At 37.6% G+C, this 20,656-nt stretch overlaps 1 protein-coding gene across 2 annotated transcripts in view; it reads left to right on the top strand.

The window, feature by feature from the left end:
• The window catches only part of LOC133532966 (SID1 transmembrane family member 1-like), a 30,127-nt gene extending 10,907 nt beyond the window's left edge, over nucleotides 1-19,220 (top strand). For both annotated transcript variants that reach the window (XM_061871855.1, XM_061871856.1), the window contains exons 12-21: nucleotides 2,899-3,007; nucleotides 5,521-5,596; nucleotides 6,418-6,591; nucleotides 7,010-7,133; nucleotides 8,382-8,504; nucleotides 11,694-11,810; nucleotides 12,579-12,720; nucleotides 13,368-13,479; nucleotides 16,373-16,465; nucleotides 16,983-19,220. In XM_061871855.1, the coding sequence (XP_061727839.1) occupies nucleotides 2,899-3,007; nucleotides 5,521-5,596; nucleotides 6,418-6,591; nucleotides 7,010-7,133; nucleotides 8,382-8,504; nucleotides 11,694-11,810; nucleotides 12,579-12,720; nucleotides 13,368-13,479; nucleotides 16,373-16,465; nucleotides 16,983-17,159 (1,247 nt within the window). In that variant the 3' untranslated portion in view covers nucleotides 17,160-19,220. The remainder of the gene's footprint in view (nucleotides 1-2,898; nucleotides 3,008-5,520; nucleotides 5,597-6,417; nucleotides 6,592-7,009; nucleotides 7,134-8,381; nucleotides 8,505-11,693; nucleotides 11,811-12,578; nucleotides 12,721-13,367; nucleotides 13,480-16,372; nucleotides 16,466-16,982) is intronic.
• The last annotated feature ends 1,436 nt before the right edge of the window (nucleotides 19,221-20,656 follow it).

The raw sequence follows: 20,656 nt of genomic DNA, 5'->3' as shown, positions 1-20,656 counted from the left end.
CAGAGGGTAAACTAGGCCTTATTGGGATTAGTCCGGTTTCGCCACAATGTTTTCGTTCACCGAAAAGCGACTTTCAAATATTAAATGATATTTCGTACATAAGTCCCGAAAAACTCATTGGTACGAGCCGGGGTTTGAACCCGTGACCTCCGGATGGCAAGTCGCACGCTCTTACCGCTAGGCCACCAGCGATTCCATCAAAAAACCTATTAGTTATATAGCGTTATTAATAGTAGAGCTGCTAAAAAGCAGTACAAGCCATCTGGTTACGATTTACGTTGACACGAATAAAGCGCCGGTGGCCTAGCGGTAAGAGTGTGTGACTTTCAATCTGGAGGTCGCGAGTTCAAACCCCGGCTCGTACCAATGAGTTTTTCGGGACTTATGTACGAAATATCATTTGACATTCACCAGTCGCTTTTCGGTGAAGGAAAACATCGTGATGAAACCGCACTAATCGCAATAAGGCCTAGTTTACCCGCTGGGTGGAAGGTCAGATGTTAGTCGCTTTCGTAGAAACTAGTGCCTACGTCAATTCTTGGGATTAGTTGTCAAGCGGACCCCAGGCTCCCGTGGGCTGTGGCAAAAGGGTGTCGTGTTTCGGAGATTCCGGGGTAAACTGCCGAATCCGACACAAGAGCAGACGGAGCCACGCCGTTTGGTCGCCTAAATTATGACGACCGATTTGGCCTAGTGGGTAGTGACCCTGCCTACGAATATGATGGTCCCGGGTTCAAATCCTGGTAAGGGCATTTATTCGTGTGATGAGCATGGATATTTGTTCCTGAGTCATGGATGTCTATGTATTTAAGTATTTATAAATATTTATATATTATATATATCGTTGTCTAAGTACCCTCAACACAAGCCTTATTGAGCTTACTGTGGGACTTAGTCAATTTGTGTAATAATGTCCTATAATATTTATTTATTTATTTAAATAGTGTTTAATTGTAATTTTAAAATATGTATGTGTATGTTAGTCTGTAAGATATTTGTAATATGGGCCTTGTTGCCTGAATCTAATTTGAAATAAATAAATAAAATGCGCGGCACACGCGAGGAATATTATTATTATTAATAAAGGTAACAACTCAAACCTTTGAATGAATGTATGAATGATTATACAATATGTACAAATAGAAAGGGTGTATTTAGTTCGCGATTTAGGAGTTTACTTCGATAGCAAAATGTTATTTTCAAGCCACATAGACACAATTGTGACTAAAGCTTACCGTAATCTTGGCTTTGTTATCCGCACATGTAGTCCTTTTAGATCTCCACTTACGTTACAAGTTGTATTTAATGCTTATGTTCGCAGTATACTTGAATATGCCAGTCCTATTTGGTCTCCATGTTACTCTATATATAAAGATCGCATTGAACGCATACAAAGAAAGTTTGTTAAACATATGAACTACAAATGTATGAAAATTGCTATGCATACTTCGTATAAGGAGAAATGTAAAGCTTATGGTTTACTTTCGCTGGAGGATCGACGTCTCCTGCTGGATATGGGGTTACTTTTTGATATCATTCGTGGACGTTTGGATTGTTCTGAAATTCTTAACTTCATTTCCCTACGAACACCCTTACGTCGCACAAGACATACAGCATTATTAAACATACCTTACCATTCTACCAAATATGGTAAAAACTCTGTCTTTGCACGCATCTCAAAAATTTACAATAGTAAGTTCAAAGATATCGATTTGTTTCTCGGATCCAAACACTTATTCAAATCTAAAATAATAAAGGTTGTATCAGCTGCTAGCCGGGGTAATCAGTTGAATGCATTGTATCGGTAACTTGCTATGGTATATATGAGCGTTTCTACTCATGGTATCTTAATCAACTTATTATATAACTAATTAATATTATGTAATTACATACACACACACACACACACACACACACACACACACACACACACACACACACACACACCTATATATATGTAGACATAAATATCCGTACTGGTTCTAGACCTAGCTTACACATAATATTGAAATATTGTTTTATAATGTATTGCCTACCTCAATATTCAATTCAATAATTAATCAGAGTAAAAAAAAAAAAAGGTTCTTTTTATATATTTGTTTAGCTAATTGTGTCTCAGTAAGTGCTCAATCATGTTCACTAATGTGTACCTACTATTCTGTAACTACCTTCTTAACTATTTACTTATATCAAGATTTGACCTTGTGGATTACTGTAATTGGCTTTATACACTTAAAATTTAAAATTGCACATGTAATTATTATAAGCTGTTGTAATCCTGAATAAATAAAATAAAATAAAATAAAATTATTTATTTGTCAATAGTGGGTTTACAAGGAGGGCTTAACTATTTACAATATGTCACTTCATATGATCCCCACATTGTGCCTACAAACTGGCATAAAATTTTTATTTAGCCTAGTTACATGCAAATAATATTATAATTAACTTATCTATTAAGGAACTCGCCCACAGTTAGAAACATTTCTCACTCAGCCAAGCTTTTATCATTTTCTTAAACATTGTATTTTTTCCCCTTTAAACTCATCCGGTAACTTATTATAAATTGTAATGCACATAATTTGACGCCCAGTTTGGCCTAGTGGGTAGTGACCCTGCCTACGAAGCCGATGGTCCCGGGTTCAAATCCTGTAAGGGCATTTATTCGTGTGATGAGCATGGATATTTGTTCCTGAGTCATGGGCGATTTTCTATGTATTTAAGTCTTTATAAATATTTATATATTATATATATCGTTGTCTAAGTACCCTCAACACAAGCTTTATTGAGCTTACTGTGGGACTTAGTCAATTTGTGTAATAATGTACTATAATATTTATTTATTATAATGTACTAATTTTTAGACGCTAATTCTACTTCTTTGACCTTTACTTACAGCGGACTCATTTTCTTCGGACGGCTCGGAGCCCAGAGAACTAGTGCTAGCGCTGCCCCTCACGGTCGCGGGGCTCAACCGCCGCCACACATACGCACGCCGCTCTGACCGGTATTATAATGTTATTATAAATAATAAATATTGAATATTATAGGGACATTCTTACACAAATTGACCAAGTCCCACGGTAAGCTCAAGAAGGCTTGTGTTGCGGGTACTCAGACAACCATATACAGGATGATTCAGGAGACGTGAGCAGGATCAAGCCTGCCTATTCAGTAAGTTATCAGTAACTGTTTCGTATCAGTATTTGTGAGATTAACGTTAAATTAATTTTCTTCTGTTCAAAAATTTTATTTTATTTTATTTACGACATTTATGGTCACCCTCTTTGTTTTATCCATAATAAGTGACAAATTGAATGTCATGGAGTCTGGTTACTTTTATAAAATCGTATCTCACTCAAGTGTGACATTTTATTTTCTTCATAATCAAAGTGCTGTCATAACGGTTAAAGAGGTTTTATCTTTGTTAATTAAGTGTTGTAGGGTGTCCATGATTGTAGATAATCAAATTTGTCCTCAACAAAAAGTTAAATAACAGATAAAAAGCGCGATTGTTTTACTTACATATGATGGTGAACGATTCATTAACATTTACTGATTGTGTAGGCTTAGTCCTGCTCACGTCTCATGAATCACCCTGTATATAATATACAAATACTTTAATACAGAGAAAACATCTATGACTCAAGAACAAATATCTGTGCTCATCACACAAATAAATGCCCTTACCGGGATTCGAACCCTGGACCATCGGCTTCATAGGCAGGGTCACTACCCACTAGGCTAGACCGGTTGTCATGATTAGTACAGTACCGTGAATTATACGACTTTTCTCTTTCGTCAAATCATACTCAATACTCAATATTTTATTGCAAATTCACAAAGTGGTTGTACAGGTGGTAAACTTATAAGCTAGGTCTCTGTTAACCCTGTTGGGCACTGCAATATTATCATTAATTTGGGTCAAAAAAATTATATAGATAACGTCTAATAGTCATATGACAGAGACAAAATAGGTGCGACAACGAGCGAAACGAGGAGATAAGATAAGATAAGATTATCTTTATTGGTAGAGTGCTGGTACAAGTCAAAAAACAATTTTGTACAACAAACATAGAAATTCCACATTACAGAATACTTATTTCGTACGAGGAGCGTGTTAGATGAACTGCGACCTGACAGAACCGACTTTTTTTTGCATCAAACGATGTGAGATTACAATAATAAACTTTTATGATTCATATTAGACTTACAGTCATTTTGCTACCTAAAACATTGCGTTTTAAGTCTATTTTTAAGCGGTTGTCCAAACATACAGTTAATAATGATAACTGTTGGGATTTTCATGTTGTCAAAAACAAGTTGGGAAATAATACGAATTATTATGTTGAGTTGTTATTTGACCGGTTCTTGTTTTGTTCGGCCGGCCGGTGTGATAACAGACGCGCTCAGTTTGTGATATTTGCAATCATAATGTCCAGGGGTCGGACAAAAAGTGCGGATGACGTAAAAATGACGTAATCTTGCACACAGGATGATGTTTGAGTTTGTATTTAAACTTCCGTGTGACATGTAGTAACTAGTAACAAAGTAGTATTAATGAAGTAACAAAATAATCGTAAATCAATCCATGGAATTAATAATACATTTTTATGCATTTTTTTATGAAATTACGGAAGTTTTCATTTTGTAGTTGCACCCAGGGTATGTTTGCTGCTATCATAAAATTTGTAAGGTTCATATTAAATTCACTTTGCCCTTTTTTTCTACGTTTCCGACATGTTTGGTTGTCTCCAAATGTCTTTTAATATTGCTTACCTTCGTTGGTATATCTTGATTACAGCAAGAGCAGTATACGTGTTTGTCACGTACCTCCAAAAACGGAAAATTGCCACAATATTCGAGTAAAGATGACATTTTAGAGCGTTTTCTTATACATTAGTAAATATAAATTTTAGCTAAATATAATCGTGAAGATACAATAGCTAAACAATAACGAAGTCAATTTATTGTTCATCTGATTGACAATGTGTCAGTCAAAAACGTACTTACTCATTTCAAGTGGCGATATCGTTTAATAAAAAGGTTGATAAATGATAAGTGATAATTGTTTATGAAAATCAAAAATACTATTTGAAATCATCCTATAAGTGGTTTGACGTCATCCGCACTTTTTACGACCCCTGATAATGTCATTCACGAATTAGATGTGTATGTGTATTGCATTGTATAGCTAAGTATTAACTGCGGAATGGAGTATCGAGACAAACCATTGTGGTTTAACGAAATATTCTGTAATTGTGATTTATCTGTAATAAATAAATAAAAAATCATTCGGCGAAATGAAATTACATATATGCGAAAAATGGGTTGGGAAAATAATTTTCGGCAATGATTTAGACATTTAGAGAACCCATTTAATATATGAAGTATTAAACAACTGGATTTTTTTAGTTTTCATGAAACGAAGTTGACGTTTTTGCGTTTTCCCCTTTTAGTACCAAGAAACATAATCTAGGGTTACTGTGAAGGCCAATATACACTTTTTTCTTGTTGTAGATATTTCTGGAGCGCCCTGACAGTAGCCGTGGTGTATGCACTGCCAGTTGTACAACTACTATTTATGTACCAACGGGTAAGCTATATAAGATAACATCTCATCATATCTCATCTTTTTATCGCCCACTGCTGAGCATAGGCATCCTTCCAGTACGCCATTTGTCCCGGTCCCGAGCCAATCTCATCCAGAAGTGACCCGCAATGTTCCGATGACATTTCGGCCCACCTGCCATCACTCTGCCTGGCAACATGTCCCGCCCAGCTCCATTTTAATTTGGTAATGACGTGTCCGACGTCTTGCACCTTGGTGCGACGTCGGAGCTCGACATTCCTCACTCGTTCTTAAAGTCTGATGCCGAGCATAGCTCTCTGTGCCACTCGAATTTTATGCCCAGTTCTCCTAGTATGAGTAACAAAATTTTAATAAAGCTGTAACTTTCTCGGTAGTTACAGCTCTTTTTCAAAATCTATAACTCCCGCGGGAACAACACATGCCTTTGTCTTTCAGTATACGTGCAAAAATAAATAAATAAATAAATAAATATTATAGGTCATTATTACACAAATTGACTAAGTCCCACAGTAAGCTCAATAAGGCTTGTGTTGAGGGTACTTAGACAACGATATATATAATATACGAGTATAAATATTTATAAATACTTAAATACATAGAAAACACCCATGACTCAGGAACAAATATCCATGCTCATCACACGAATAAATGCCCTTACCAGGATTTGAACCCGGGACCATCGGCTTCATAGGCAGGGTCACTACCCACTAGGCCAGACCGGTCGTCTAAAACCATAAACCAAGATCTTTTTCGAGCAAGTGTGATGAAAATAAAATAACCATCTGAAATTAATGATTTAGATTTAAAAAACGTGTTTTTCTCAGATGGTCTTCCAAACCGGCAACCAAGACCTGTGCTACTACAACTTCTTCTGTGCGCACCCGCTGGGCCCCCTCGCGGACTTCAACCACGTCTACTCCAACATCGGCTACGTTCTGCTAGGCGTAGCCTTCATGGCTCAGGTCAGGATACGACAGGTGGCGCAGAGGAAAAAACAGGTACTTTCTTATTTAAACTTGAAATAATATGGTTTCTACCGTGGTTTCTGGTATCATCAATCTACCACAACTATGGCCCCTTTGGCCCCCTCGTGGACTTCAACCATGTTTACTCCAACATCGGCCACGTTCTGATAGGCAGAGCCTTTATGGCCCAGGTCAGGATACGACAGGTGGTGCAGAGGAAAAAAAAGGGGTTTTATCTCGTTTATACTTGAAATAATCGCCTTGTGCGATTTAAAAAAAAAAGTCAAAAATCAGAAGTGTGAGCGTTAGGTTTGGGCTGGGAGTTATGATGAACAGTCATTCAGAAAAAAGAGGTATTTTCTTATTTAACTCCCTAGATTTTCGTGCTATTTTTTTGACAGTACCTGAACTCACTGTACCTTAATTGAAACTCTTTAATTAATTCGTACAGGATGCGGCATTGGGCATCCCTCCCCACCACGGGATCTTCTATTCCATGGGGCTGGCTCTCAGCATGGAGGGCATACTCTCTGCCTGCTACCACTTGTGCCCCAACAAGATGAACTTCCAATTTGGTGAGTAGCAAAAATACCCTGTATACAATATGGAGCACAGAGACCCCCGAGTTTTGGTGTTAACGGTAGGTCACCAGATCTAGTTTTATAAGTATATTAGAAATTACACATAATAAGTTAATATCTAGTGTTAGACTACTTGCTAAGTCTAACATTAACTTGGTGGGTATCTTGATAGTATTATAAAATGAATAAAAATAAATAAATACTATAGGACATTATTACACAAATTGTTTAAGTCCCACAGTAAGCTCAATAAGGCTTGTGTTGAGGGTACTTAGACAACGATATATATAATATATAAAATATTTATAAATACTTAAATACATAGAAAACACCCATGACTCAGGAACAAATATCCATGTTCATCACACGAATAAATGCCCTTACCAGGATTTGAACCCGGGTCCATCGGCTTCATAGGCAGGGTCAGTACCCACTAGGCCAGACAGGTCGTCAATTATTATGGAACACGAAAGACGATTTCTTGAGATAAACTTGATTTATTTTGACTTGATAGGTGTGCACACTTATAGAATAGCGAACGTGAATAATGTTGAATGAAAAAGGAGTGCTTATTGACTAATTAGGACACTTTTAAAACGACTGGAAGCTTATTTATCCTTTATTGCAGTTATGCGTTTATGGAGTGATTGTCTACCTGTTTGTGCGCAGATTCGTCGTTCACGTACGTGATAGTGGTGCTGCATGATCCAACTGTATCAAGATCGTCATCCTAATGCTGATGCTAGTTACTTTGGTTATGCACCGTTTATTTACTTCTATGGGGTGATGTTATGGGGTAATGAGGTTAAAGATTATATTTTTTTCCATCTGTGAGGAGCCCAACATAAGAAAGTAGTTTATTTGTATTTGAAATATCTAATTTCATGTTTTTTAAACGATTACAGCGTCATGTAGACTTAGTTTTGCGCGTTTATAATAATTGTCTTTCTTTTTTATGATATAGGAGGCAAACGAGCAGACGAATCGCCTAATGGTAAGCGATTATCGTGGCTCATGGACGCCCGCAACACCAGAGGGGTTGTAAGTCCGTTGCCGTCCATTAAGATACGCTCTCTCTCTAAGGGAGTACGCTCTTTTTGAAGGTTTGAAGGTCGTATCGGTTCCGGAAATGCTGCCGGCGATAGTTCATTCCACATTTCCACAGATTCACTGTGCGGTGCAAGGCAGGAAGTTTCTGGAGAAACGCACAGTCTATCTAAGTGCCTAGTTGTTTTTGCGCAGATTCGTCGTTCATGTACGTGATAGCGGTACTGTGCATGATCAAGCTGTACCAGAACCGTCATCCGGACGTCAACGCGAACGCGCACTCGACGTTTATGCTGTTGGCTGTTGTTATGACAATTGGTGAGTGTATATTATTACAAGGTTTTATTTACTTCCATACGGCGCATTTTTTAAAATAATGCGTTGTATGAGGAAATTAAAAGTCTAGCGCAAAAAAGAAGTGATTGGCGATTCCACCGACAAGAGCAAAGCTCTTAAGTTATGATACTGATTTAGTTTCACCCGTTGTCTGTGTGCCTGTCTGTAATCAAATCTTGTAAGTTAAATTTGACCCACTTCTCAGTTTCATACATATGTAAGTCGTGTGATAATGCAATATTATGGTACCATCGAACTGATTTGATGATGGAGACAGGAGGTGGCCATGTGAACTCTATGATAAAATAACGCAACCTAATTATGTTTGTGGTTTTTAGAATTGTCTCGATGAGTGTTATTTGGGTGCCTGTGGAAAGAAAAGTTCAGCCAGCGATAAAATCTTGTACCAACAATTTAATTATAGCCAAAAACGTATTAAAAATACAACTTAATTAATTTGTCTTTTTGTTCAACCATTATGCGGCATTAATATACATTTTCTTTATCATTAGTTAAAAAAAATTACATATTGATTATAGAACAGTGTTCAAAGAGCCGTGAGGGGTCGCTAAACCGCCTATGCCTTAATTTATATTGTCACAAAAATAAAATTATGCGTGTTTTAGATTATATATATATTTTTTATATACTACGTCGGTGGCAAACAAGCATACGGCCTGCCTGATGGTAAGCAGTATCCGTAGCCTATGTACGCCTGCAACTCCAGAGGAGTTACATGCGCGTTGCCGACCCTAACCCCCTCCCACCCTCGTTGAGCTCTGGCAACCTTACTCACCGGCAGGAACACAACACTATGAGTAGGGTCTAGTGTTATTTGGCTGCGATTTTCTGTAAGGTGGAGGTACTTCCCCAGTTGGGCTCTGCTCTAGATCTGGAATGACATCCGCTGTGCTGTGCCACTGTGTCTGGAATGACATCACAATGCCCATACCCCATACATTAATTAACCTTTTGCATTGAGAACCTAATTATGCCTCATGACTTGTATTATTACTAGTGTTGAGTTGCTCACTCGTGAGGCACCTCATTTGTACCACTCATTTAGTTAAATTGTCGCAGAACTTCACACCGCATAAATGTCATACATCACTCCTCAATTAATTTTACTCATTTACTCGCGCGCATCACACACAGCTCTTACCACTCAAACCATTCAAACACTTCAAATTAAAAAAAAAACTCTCAGCCTTTCAAACTCACTCGCGTTCCTCACAACTCGCAAGAGAGTCGCGAGGCGCTCGGTGCTCGCCGACATTCAAATGAAGAAATGAGTCATTGACGTCATCGTATTCATCGCTCACACTATCAACTGCCCAACTACAAACCTTATTGCAAGGACAAAAGGTCCACCGAGAAATGCGTTGTGTTTGTACCATTCACTCGCCTCACTGTGACATCTCCTCAAAAATCCTTTGAAAATGAAACAATGAATTAGATTTACCGAAAGAGGGAGTGAGACAGACACGCGCCGTGCTTCAATAACACCTCATCGAAAATACGTTAAAAATGAAACACGAAAGAAAACAAGCGTAAGCGTCCGCAAGCTTACATACATATTACGCCATTTTGATCCTAGCATTGCTAAGTTACTTGTCAAAAGCGAAAAATCTAAGTCATCAAAGAACCTACCGAAGAAAGTTTTTTCTCTCTGTCGCACTTGTAATTTCATACGTAAGTGCGACAGCAAAGCAAAACTTCGTGGTTCGCGGTAGGCCTCCATATTTGTTAGCTATTATTGTACTAACGCGCATACCAGTATAACCTGACCTCAAGACTCATATTGCTGGTGTCATGTATAATCTGAATCAATTAGACTGGACAGTGAAATGGTTACTTGATAAGCGATTGAAATGCCAACCAAGTCTCATTGGGCATTTACGAAGCTAGCTTAGAAACAGTTATCGTTTAAGAGACCAAAATATTATTTAAATTATTGAAATATAATATAGTGGCGTACACAAAATATGATATTTTACATTAGTTTATTAATAAAAAAGTAAATATAATTTGTATAGGTGAAATAAACATGTACATTTTAACGATTTGAATTTGTAATACTTTTTGTTAACGTGCTTCGTATAGTATTTCGATCATTTATGATTTTGACATATTTATAGTACGAGAAACTCGAAAAAGTTGTTCGTAATCTTTAGTTGTGTTTTATAAATAGTGATCAGTGACCATTCTTATAATTATACCAAAATAACAATATATTAACATTGTTTTCGCGATAAAATATACCTGTGGGTCTTTCTTTGTGTCTTTTGCATACAAAAATCAAGTGTATATTACACGCCGGTGGCATTACCGCGCGAACGATATTGAGGCTTTCGTTTGTTATCATATTACAATGCTATTATTACTGATAAATTATGAGGTGGTAAGTTAGTAATTTCTATATAATAATGGTACAAAAAATATTGGATTTGTTCTCCTTAGTTTGTTAATTGTTTGTCTGGTAGTTTATGGTTAGTATTTATTTCAATATATGAATGTTAAACTTAAAATGATATCAAGTAGCAAGGATTGATACTGAACAATCTAACAATAAAAATAATAAACTGCTAAATTAGAACAAGTTTCATAAAAGCATCATATTAAGTTGCAATAGGATGTATGTACTTTAACTCCTTAGTTTGATTCTTAAATGTATGTCTTCTGTTGTTAAAGTTCTGTTTCAAAACCTCCAGAATTGCACTCCAAGTAAATATTTAAAAGGAAGTTTAGCAATGCCTAAATATGTATTTACATTAAATATGGTTTGCTGCCGTTGGAGTTGATGGAATAGTCGATGCTACAAAAGTGCTAGTACCTCTCCTCATTTGAAGTAAGACATTGTAACACCTCATTTTAGAGAATGAGGTACTCATACAAACTCATTTTAAATTGATGTCCTACCCATCACTAATTATTACTACTAAGTACTCATATTACTACTCAAAAAAATTATGACAATTTCATAACGGGGGCTATTACAATTTGGTGGCTATGACCAGGATTTTTATACGATACGATTGATATTCAATGTTTAAGCTATGTTTGTTTCTTGTAATTTTGTGATTATTATTAATATTTCGCCTTATTACAAAGAAGAAAGGTGCAAAAGTTTAAACACCAACGACGGCATTTATGTACGTCGACTGTTTCCAGGTCTATTCGGGATCATGTACCCGAGCGTATATTTCTGGGTGTTCTTCACGATCCTCCACCTCACCACCTGCTTCATGTTGACCATGAAGATATACTACGTCGGTCAATTTAAATTCGGTGAGTATTGGCAAAGATACATTGATTGAGTAAGATGTGTAAAATCTAAGACAATTTCGTGCTTCGAATTTGACTGGTAAACGAGATGGCGCTGTACAGCTCCATACATTGCGGACATTGCGGTAACTCTGATGGTCAAAAGATGACGTTTGACAATTCAGTGACCGCAAAACATATGGCGCAGGACAGCGCCATCTGTTTTGGATGTCAAACTAAGAGGAATGTTTTTTCTTAGACTTTACCTCTCTATAACAATCACGGTTGATTCACGAAAGCTAGCACGAATGAAATGAACGTAACTGGCATCGTATGAGTGACAACATGTATCGGTATACAGAGCCGCCATTTTATTGGTGGACGACCGGTTTGGCCTGGTGGGTAGTGACCCTGCCTACGAAGCTGATGGTCCCGGGTTCAAATCCTGATAAGGGCATTTATTCGTGTGATGAGCTTGGATATTTGTTCCTGAGTCATGGGTGTTTTCTATGTATTTAAGTATTTATATATTATATATATCGTTGTCTAAGTACCCTCAACACAAGCCTTATTGTGCCCACTGTGGGACTTGATGTCAATTTGTGTAATAATGTCCTATAATATTTATTTATTATTTATTTATTTATTGGTTAATGTGATACACACATAGACATTTTCATTCACTCATTAGTTCCGTTCGTGCCAGGTCTCGTGAATTGTAGTTTAGTCAATTCATCTGAAGTTATCCTATTGGAACTTTTATAAAAAAAACTGTTATCTCTTTGTGTACAGAGCGAGCAGTGTTCGGGCGAGCTATAGATGCCCTCAAGTCTCGGGAAGGCAGTATAATCACATTTCTACGACCATCTTATGGTGCTCGTGCTATTCTTCTCGCCGTCGCTAATGTTGCAAACTGGGCGCTGGCCGCTTATGGGTAATTTTACACTTCGAACAGAACTGATATTTTCATTATACAACGATTTAGACAGCTATAATGTTCAATATTTGCATGTGCATGGACGGCTAAGAGAATGGACTTTCCTGCAAATATAATGTACCAACTTTTGCAACTCCTTTTTTTGCAAATAAATTATTATGAATTTATCAATTTAGTGAACATAATCAGGTCTAACGCAACAGGCTTGTATTTTATTTTTCGGGATTAAGGTTTTCAGTAGATACCTAGTTTCTTTTATTTGATTAGATCTAACCTAACTATCAGAAAAAAAAAATTAGCTTCCTAACTTCCAAATTCATGTGATATAAAAGTCGAGAGCACGTTTTTATTTTCGATTTTTAATGCTATTGTCACCCTTTTATCCCTTATAATAAATAAGAGAAAATTTAATATTGTTATGGATCTGTTATACCTTTTTTTTAGTGTATTTTTTTTTACTAACACTATATGGCACAGGTTTTTTTTTATGCTTAAAAAGATGCACCCACCTGATTTTAGTAAAATAACTTGTGCTACTGAATAAATCTTTTTTTTTATATACATGGGACTTGTGCCTGAATTAAATGATTTAACTTTTTTTTACCAAATTTTCTATATAATTCTTATTAACAACAATTTCGCAGCATGTACGAACACAACAAGGACTTGGCGCGCCATCTACTGGCCATCCTCATGGGCAACACCGTGCTCTACCTCCTGGGTTACGTCATTATGAAACTTGTCAATAAAGAAAAGGTAAGTCCCTTAAAAAATAAGTTTTTGGTAATAAAATCATTGTTGGTACAAGCTTTTATCGCTGACTGTACCTTTCAACAGCAACTAATACACATTAAGACAATTCTAAAAACCCCAAACACAATTAGGTTGCGTTGTTTTATCACAGAGTTCCTATGGCTACCTCCTGTCTCATCAGATCAGCTTGATGGTGCCATAATATTGCATTGTCACCCGACTTACATATGTATGCAAATTTTCAGCTTCATCGGAAACCGGGAAGTGGGTCAAAGTTAACTTGCAAGATTTGATTACAGACCAACAGACCTACAACGGGACACGTGAAACTAAATAAATAATAATAATAATAATAAGCCCCCAGGGCAGCTTGTGGCGAGCTGAATGGGAAGTGACGTCCCTTGGGTCCCATACCCCCGAGAGTCGGCCAGGTCCCTCTCTCCGGCTTGCCTTGATTGGCCGGCTGGAGTGAACACTGAGCAGGGGCCGCAGGACTCACCTCTGGCTTGCCTTTACCGGCCGTCCAGAGTGGGGTGTCAGAGCTATATGCTCGCAGGGTGAAAGTGAAATTTGCATAAGACGCGAGTTGGCACAGTGGCTGCTGACCGCCACTGGGTAGGGCGCGGCGCACACCTCTCCACACCCTGAGCCGCTCACGCAATGTTGTCCCCTTGTCGCTCCGTGCGAGCGTCCGTTTTCGGGGACCCATATTGTGAGTTGGCGAGTCACCACCTGCCCATTTTGTCGTGTTTTTAAAAACATATGATCAGGGCAGGTGCCATAGTATTCTCCATAGTCCCGGTTACCAGTCCACTTGCAACTCAACCCAATAGCCCGGTTTATTTTGGTACCCTTTTTTTTTTACAATAGTCCTACACTAACCGGGGCTTGTCCTTGGGTGCACTGCTATAGTGTGAACAGGGATAATCGTCGGTTGGTGTCAAATTACTTTTAGAGTAAATTGTCTTATTACAAGGGGCCTCTACGTGTTGGCTTCGGCCCCACGCACGCCTTCAAAATGCCCGGGACCACATGGTCCCGAGAATTTGTAAGAGACATACAAATAATAATAATAATAATAATAATAACTCCCCCCCACGACATAGAGCAAAACCACATAGACACTACTGCATCAAACACTTGGCTGAAAATAGGTAGTTTGTTCCCAGAAACCGAAGGCTTCATTATCGCAATTCAGGACCAAATAGTTAACACAAAAAACTACCGAAAATATATCATAAAAGACCCAACAGTTACAAATGACAAATGCCGTAGATGTCACACCCAATCGGAAACCATACAACACATAACCGGAGCATGTACAACACTTACACAGACAGACTACACACACAGACACAATCAAATTGCAAACATCATTCATCAAAATCTAGCACACAAACATAATCTTATTCGAAACAACCATACACCATACTACAAATACAACCCACAGGTAGTTCTAGAGAACACAACGCACAAATTATACTACGACCGCGCTATACTGACAGATCGCACCATCCACTATAATAGACCAGACATCACTTTAATAGACAAAATAAAGAAGACCACTTATCTCATAGACATCTCAGTCCCTAACACACACAATATACAAAAGACCATCACAGAGAAAATAACAAAATACGCAGAACTAAAAGACGAAGTTACTAGGATATGGAGACAAGAGAAAGTATACGTAGTTCCAATAGTTTTATCCACAACAGGCGTCATCCCAAAACACCTTCACCATAGTTTAAAATTACTAGATCTAAAATCGTATATCTACACTATTCTACAAAAAGCCGCTATATTAAATACATGCCGAATTGTGAGAAAATTTATGCAACTTGACACAGAAAATAATACCCCGGAAACAACTTAAATTTAACAACCCCCGCTGCATTTACTTGGTAAATAACCCGTAAATGTAGCTGATTACCAGCCTAGAGCTGAGAAAACCAACCCTTTCGATAATAATAATAATTCAGCCTATATACGTCCCACTGCTGGGCACAGGCCTCCTCTTATGCGCGAGAGGGCTCGGGCTATAGTCCCCACGCTAGCCCAATGCGGATCGGGGAATTCACATACACCTTTGAATTTCTTCACAGATGTATGCAGGTTTCCTCACGATGTTTTCCTTCACCGAAAAGCTAGTGGTAAATATCAAATGATATTTCGTACATAAGTTCCGAAAAACTCATTGGTACGAGCCAGGATTTGAACCCACGATTAAATAAAAGCTTGTAAAAAAACCTGAATCTAGTTTTTCGCTTTTGGTATAAGTATTAGCCACGAGAATTGAAGTCAAGCACACAACCAGTGGGGCGACACTCCTCCTTTCGGGTATTCTCGGCTCAGCATTGCTCCGAGCAATTATTAGCAGAGCCCGGAAACAAAAGACTGTTGCAATTATGCTAGTTTCAGAAAAAAAATTATCGATATCGAGTACTATTACCTATATAAAAAAAATCATGCCAATAATACAGTATGTAAATTAACTAAAACCATTTACTCAAATCGGTTAATATTGAGGTTATACTGAGCAACTTTTATGTATGATACATTTGTCCAATTGTGGAAAGACAAAGTTATATTTTTATTTATTTATTCATAAACAATACACAGCTTGTGGTGGCGAGTACGATTTTCGAATAAATAAATTCTATTTTCAAAACAGTGCGGCGGCCATCGCGCCGCGTGTGCTGTCGTACGGGCTTCACGAAATTAGACTGTAAAAACATAACAATAAAACCTATGAGAAGTGAAATCACATTATAACCCGGCGGGTTATAACGAAATTCAATACAATATTACTACCCGGCTAAAATGATTTGCTTTCGGTAAGGTTTGCATGATATATATATAATACCTCGCCCACAATCGCTGACTTTCCTTGCAGGTGCCGGTGCGGGCGTGGATATTCTGCGCTCTGGCGCATCTCTGCTGGATCGTGGCCATATACTTGTTCCTCGACGGACACACGCGGTGGGCGGTGAGTCATACATTCCCCTGTATCACAACCATTTCATGACAGGTACGAGCGTGGATATTCTGGCATCTCTGCTGTATAGTGATATACTTGTTCCTCGACGGACACACGCGGTGGGCGGTGAGTTATACTTTTAATAATTAAATTGCAAATCTTTGGCCCTTTTCTAGTTTATAAATTATATGGTAAAACTTAAAATGAACTGTTTATTAAACGGAATTATTTTACAAATTGTTCATTTCCACTTTGATGTCTGTCAATATGGATGTCTAGAGCCAGACCAAGCTAACTCGTCAGCGATTTTGATAGCACAGACCGTGCAAGTGTTATTTGAAGCGTTATAATTTAATAGATACATTTTGGCAACATCGCAATCAAAAAGTCGTTTTGCACGGAGTCATGATGAAAAATTATAAATTTTTCGAAAACATTCATATTAGAAATACACTGTTAAAATCCTTCGGGTTCCTCGTGGTCATGAAATACTCGTAATTATGATTTAACCAATGTTTGTTCCCAGGACACGCCGGCGCAGTCCCGGCGCCGCAACGCCGTGTGCTCGTCGCTGCAGGTCTTCGACAGCCACGATCTCTGGCACGCGGCGTCCGCGGCCGCCCTGTACCTGTCCTTCAACATGTTGCTGACTATAGATGACCCGTTAGCTGACACCCCTAGGGAACTCATACCCGTGTTTTAATCGAGGTTTATTCAAATAGTGATGACAACATTTGATACACGATAACTTGAGTATTCCTCATCAGATGTTCATGGAATTTGGCAGGAACGTAGCTCAAATAAATACTATTTTTTAAGTTCAAATTTGAAGTAAATAGACCTGGTGGTTAGAGAGAGAAAAATTATGTATGTGACTATGTGTCGCGACGTGAGTTCAAGGTGAACTACTACAATGTTTGACAGCCACGATCTTTAGCACGCGGCGTCCGCGACGACCGTTTCCTTGGTCTTCAATATGTTGTTACCTATAGATGACCCATTAGCTGACACCCCTAGGGAACTCATACCTGTATTTTAATCGAGGTTTTATCAACTAGGAGTGACAAAGTTTGTTACACGATATCTTGAGTATTTTTCGCCCGGTAATCATGAAATTTGGCAGGAAAGTAGTTCGGATAAATACTATTTTTAAGTTCGAATTATAAGAGTCACGGTCCTATAGTAATTACTTACAAAAAAATCAATTACTTGATCATTCAGTCAGTTGTCATTTCGATTCATATTTCTCTTTCTTCATTTAAGAGCATGGCTCTTGTCGGTGGAGTAGACGCCAGTTTTCGCCCTCGGCCAAGTTCTTTAGGTCCCTGTAAAACACGACATTTGCTTTTCCTTTTAGTTTCTGCGTATAACTTGCTCGTGGTTTTCCTCTTCCTCTTCTACCTTCGATCTTACCTTCCAAAGATGAGAAGCATATTTATGACCCGGTAAAGATTTTTTCACCTCAGCAGCTCGAACAAGCCTACTTTCGTTAATTCGGGGAGTGACGAAAGTGCGACTTTCCTCAGTCCAGGGAGTGAGACAAGCTTTCGTCATAATGATGATGCCTTTCATTCATGAATGTAAATAAATGTGGTTAACTTTACTTGATGTTGAATTTAACCTATAATATGTTCTCACTGCTGAGGTGAAAAGTTGTATGTGTCACACGAGAGCAAAGTTATTTTACATCTCGCAAGAAAACCAACTTTGCTCTCTTGTTGCACAAATAACTATTTTTAGTTTATCGATTTTTTTGTGACTCGCCGGCCAAACTATGGTGCCATTAGGCCCGATGATGGACAAAGTATGATCTATAGTATTTTTAGGTGCTTAAATTAATTGTTGCTCATAGTCATAGTTTTTGTATTATATCAGTTTTTATGTAGTTTTTTAGCCTTAAGACATCTAAGTGATCGATCAACTTAAACCTGGACTCCTGTAGTAGCCAATGTGAAAACCAAAAAATGTAAGTATGAAATCAAATCTGACTGAAGGTAAATAATGAACGTAAGCTCGCATCTCAATATCGTTTCAGTGCTGAAATACGAGGTTTCTAAGATTTGACAGATTTTTTTTTTAGTTCGATGTAAGGAATTGACAGATACGAAAGAAAATCTTATGTTATAAATATAAGATCGTTTCAAGTTGTAAGATTGTGTTTTAAGTAGTTGCAAAAAATAAATAATTATTGATTGTAATGTAATGACGATGAGACGTAAAGTCTAAGAAACTCGTGCCTTCTAGTTTGACAGATGAAAAATCTGACACGGTACTGTCAATCTTGACAACCTAATCTACCGTATAATGAAACTCATATATCGTCGGGTGACAAGCAAAACTCACTAATTACTAAAAAAATAATTAAACAAATATCAACCTTAAATTAGTATTACTATGGTTCATTATGGCTATCAACTTATGGTGGTAATAATTAAATAAATTAGTGAGTTTTGCTTGTCACCTGACGATATATAATATTCCTAAAGATGGAGTCTAAGCCAGCTGTCACCGTAGCCTCACACACACACACACACATTTTTATGTACAATTAACAATAAGGAACCAGATGCTGTGGCCATGTCGATAAAGTCATATCGATAAACTATCGGCATTTTTGCAATAATTTTACCTAAAAGGATTAACTACCTAAAATGAACAGATAACCATTATAACACAACTTTATATGTTCTTATGAACCAGTAAGATATTGTGAGATCGATATTACAATAATCAACGGCGAAAATCCATGGTACACCGGCGAAAATCAACAATAACTAAGTTATTTTATTATAATAAAAAGGGGGCGTCCACAAATTACGTAACGCAAAATTCCAAATTTTTTGACCCCCCCCTCCCCTCATGTAACAGGACCGTCACGCTTATCTGGGACCACCCCCCCCCCCTCCTTCAATTCCGTTACGTAACAAGTGCTTTATAAAAATCTTTAGGTTAATATTCAGAAAAGAAAGACAGGTGGTAGTATATATACTTTTTAATCAAAAATCTGTCTGTTTTAATAAATCATTAAACTGTGGTTTCAAGGAATCAAGAAATTTAATCATCTATGAACGGGTTTTGGTTCCATTTCTTAATACATTCTATTAAAGGTAAATCAGAATCGCTTTCACAATCGGTATCGGCTTCGGCGGCGATCCCATCTTCTGTGGCTAATATTTTATAATAATACATAAAAAAACAAAAAAAAATTTTTTTATGTATTATTATAAAATCGTGCGTGACGTAACGCAAACCTTGACTCCCCCCCTCCCCAACGTAACAGGACCGTAACGCTTGGCCTGACCCCCTCCCTTCCTCCAATTTGCGTTACGTAATTTGTGGACGCCCCCAAAGTATTCATTATCGAATAACATTTCTATGATGTTTATTTTTAGTGAAGATATCGAAGCTTCAATTTATCGCTTTCCGTTCCGCTTTGTAGATATTATGAATATGATTAAAATTGACCAGTACACATACACATTTATACGCAAACATCAACAACTTGCCCACCACCAAAATGGCAACGGCTTGAGTTGTAAATGTTGTACTGGGAGCAGACAACGTAGGGGCCTCGGTGAAGCTGTACAGCGCCATCTACATTAAATGTCAAATTCGAAGCACATTTGTCATGGACTTCACATCTTACGATATGATCTTTGGTAATTGTAAGATTTTTATAAACTTTGTACTCAGTGAATTAATAATATATTACCTAAAATTGGCTAAACATCAGTATCTAAACTTGATTGCTAAATCCGTACGATAGACTCGGACCACGTTAAGTTTTCATGCCAAGTGTTACGTCAAGTATCTATGGAAGTTATGGAGCTGAGAGCATATGGAGTTTATAGGGATATGTATGCATTCTTACTGCAAAGTTAGTGTGGTCAGGGTCTATGTGTGTCATAGAGAAATAAGTAAGCATAGAGTGCTCACTCATACATCAGTTTTGTTACCAAATTACCACTTATTATTGTCGTAGTCGACATCTAGCGTCAAGTAGCGGATTTATGAGTACCGCTACTTGACACTAGATGTCACGAGTGTTGCGACTCACGAAAATTCTATTTCTCAACAATTTACAAGTTTACAACTAATATTACAAGCAGAAGCAGTTGAAAATAGAGTTCCGGTTAATCCGGTTATAATATTAGCTGAAAATTGTTGAGCATTAGTCTTTTCGTTCGTCGCGACATCTAT

This window comes from Cydia pomonella, chromosome 28, assembly GCF_033807575.1.
Source record: "Cydia pomonella isolate Wapato2018A chromosome 28, ilCydPomo1, whole genome shotgun sequence".
Taxonomy (NCBI): domain Eukaryota; kingdom Metazoa; phylum Arthropoda; class Insecta; order Lepidoptera; family Tortricidae; genus Cydia; species Cydia pomonella.
The sequence above is the reverse complement of the archived record's forward strand: the minus strand, read 5'-3'. Positions and strand labels throughout refer to the sequence as shown.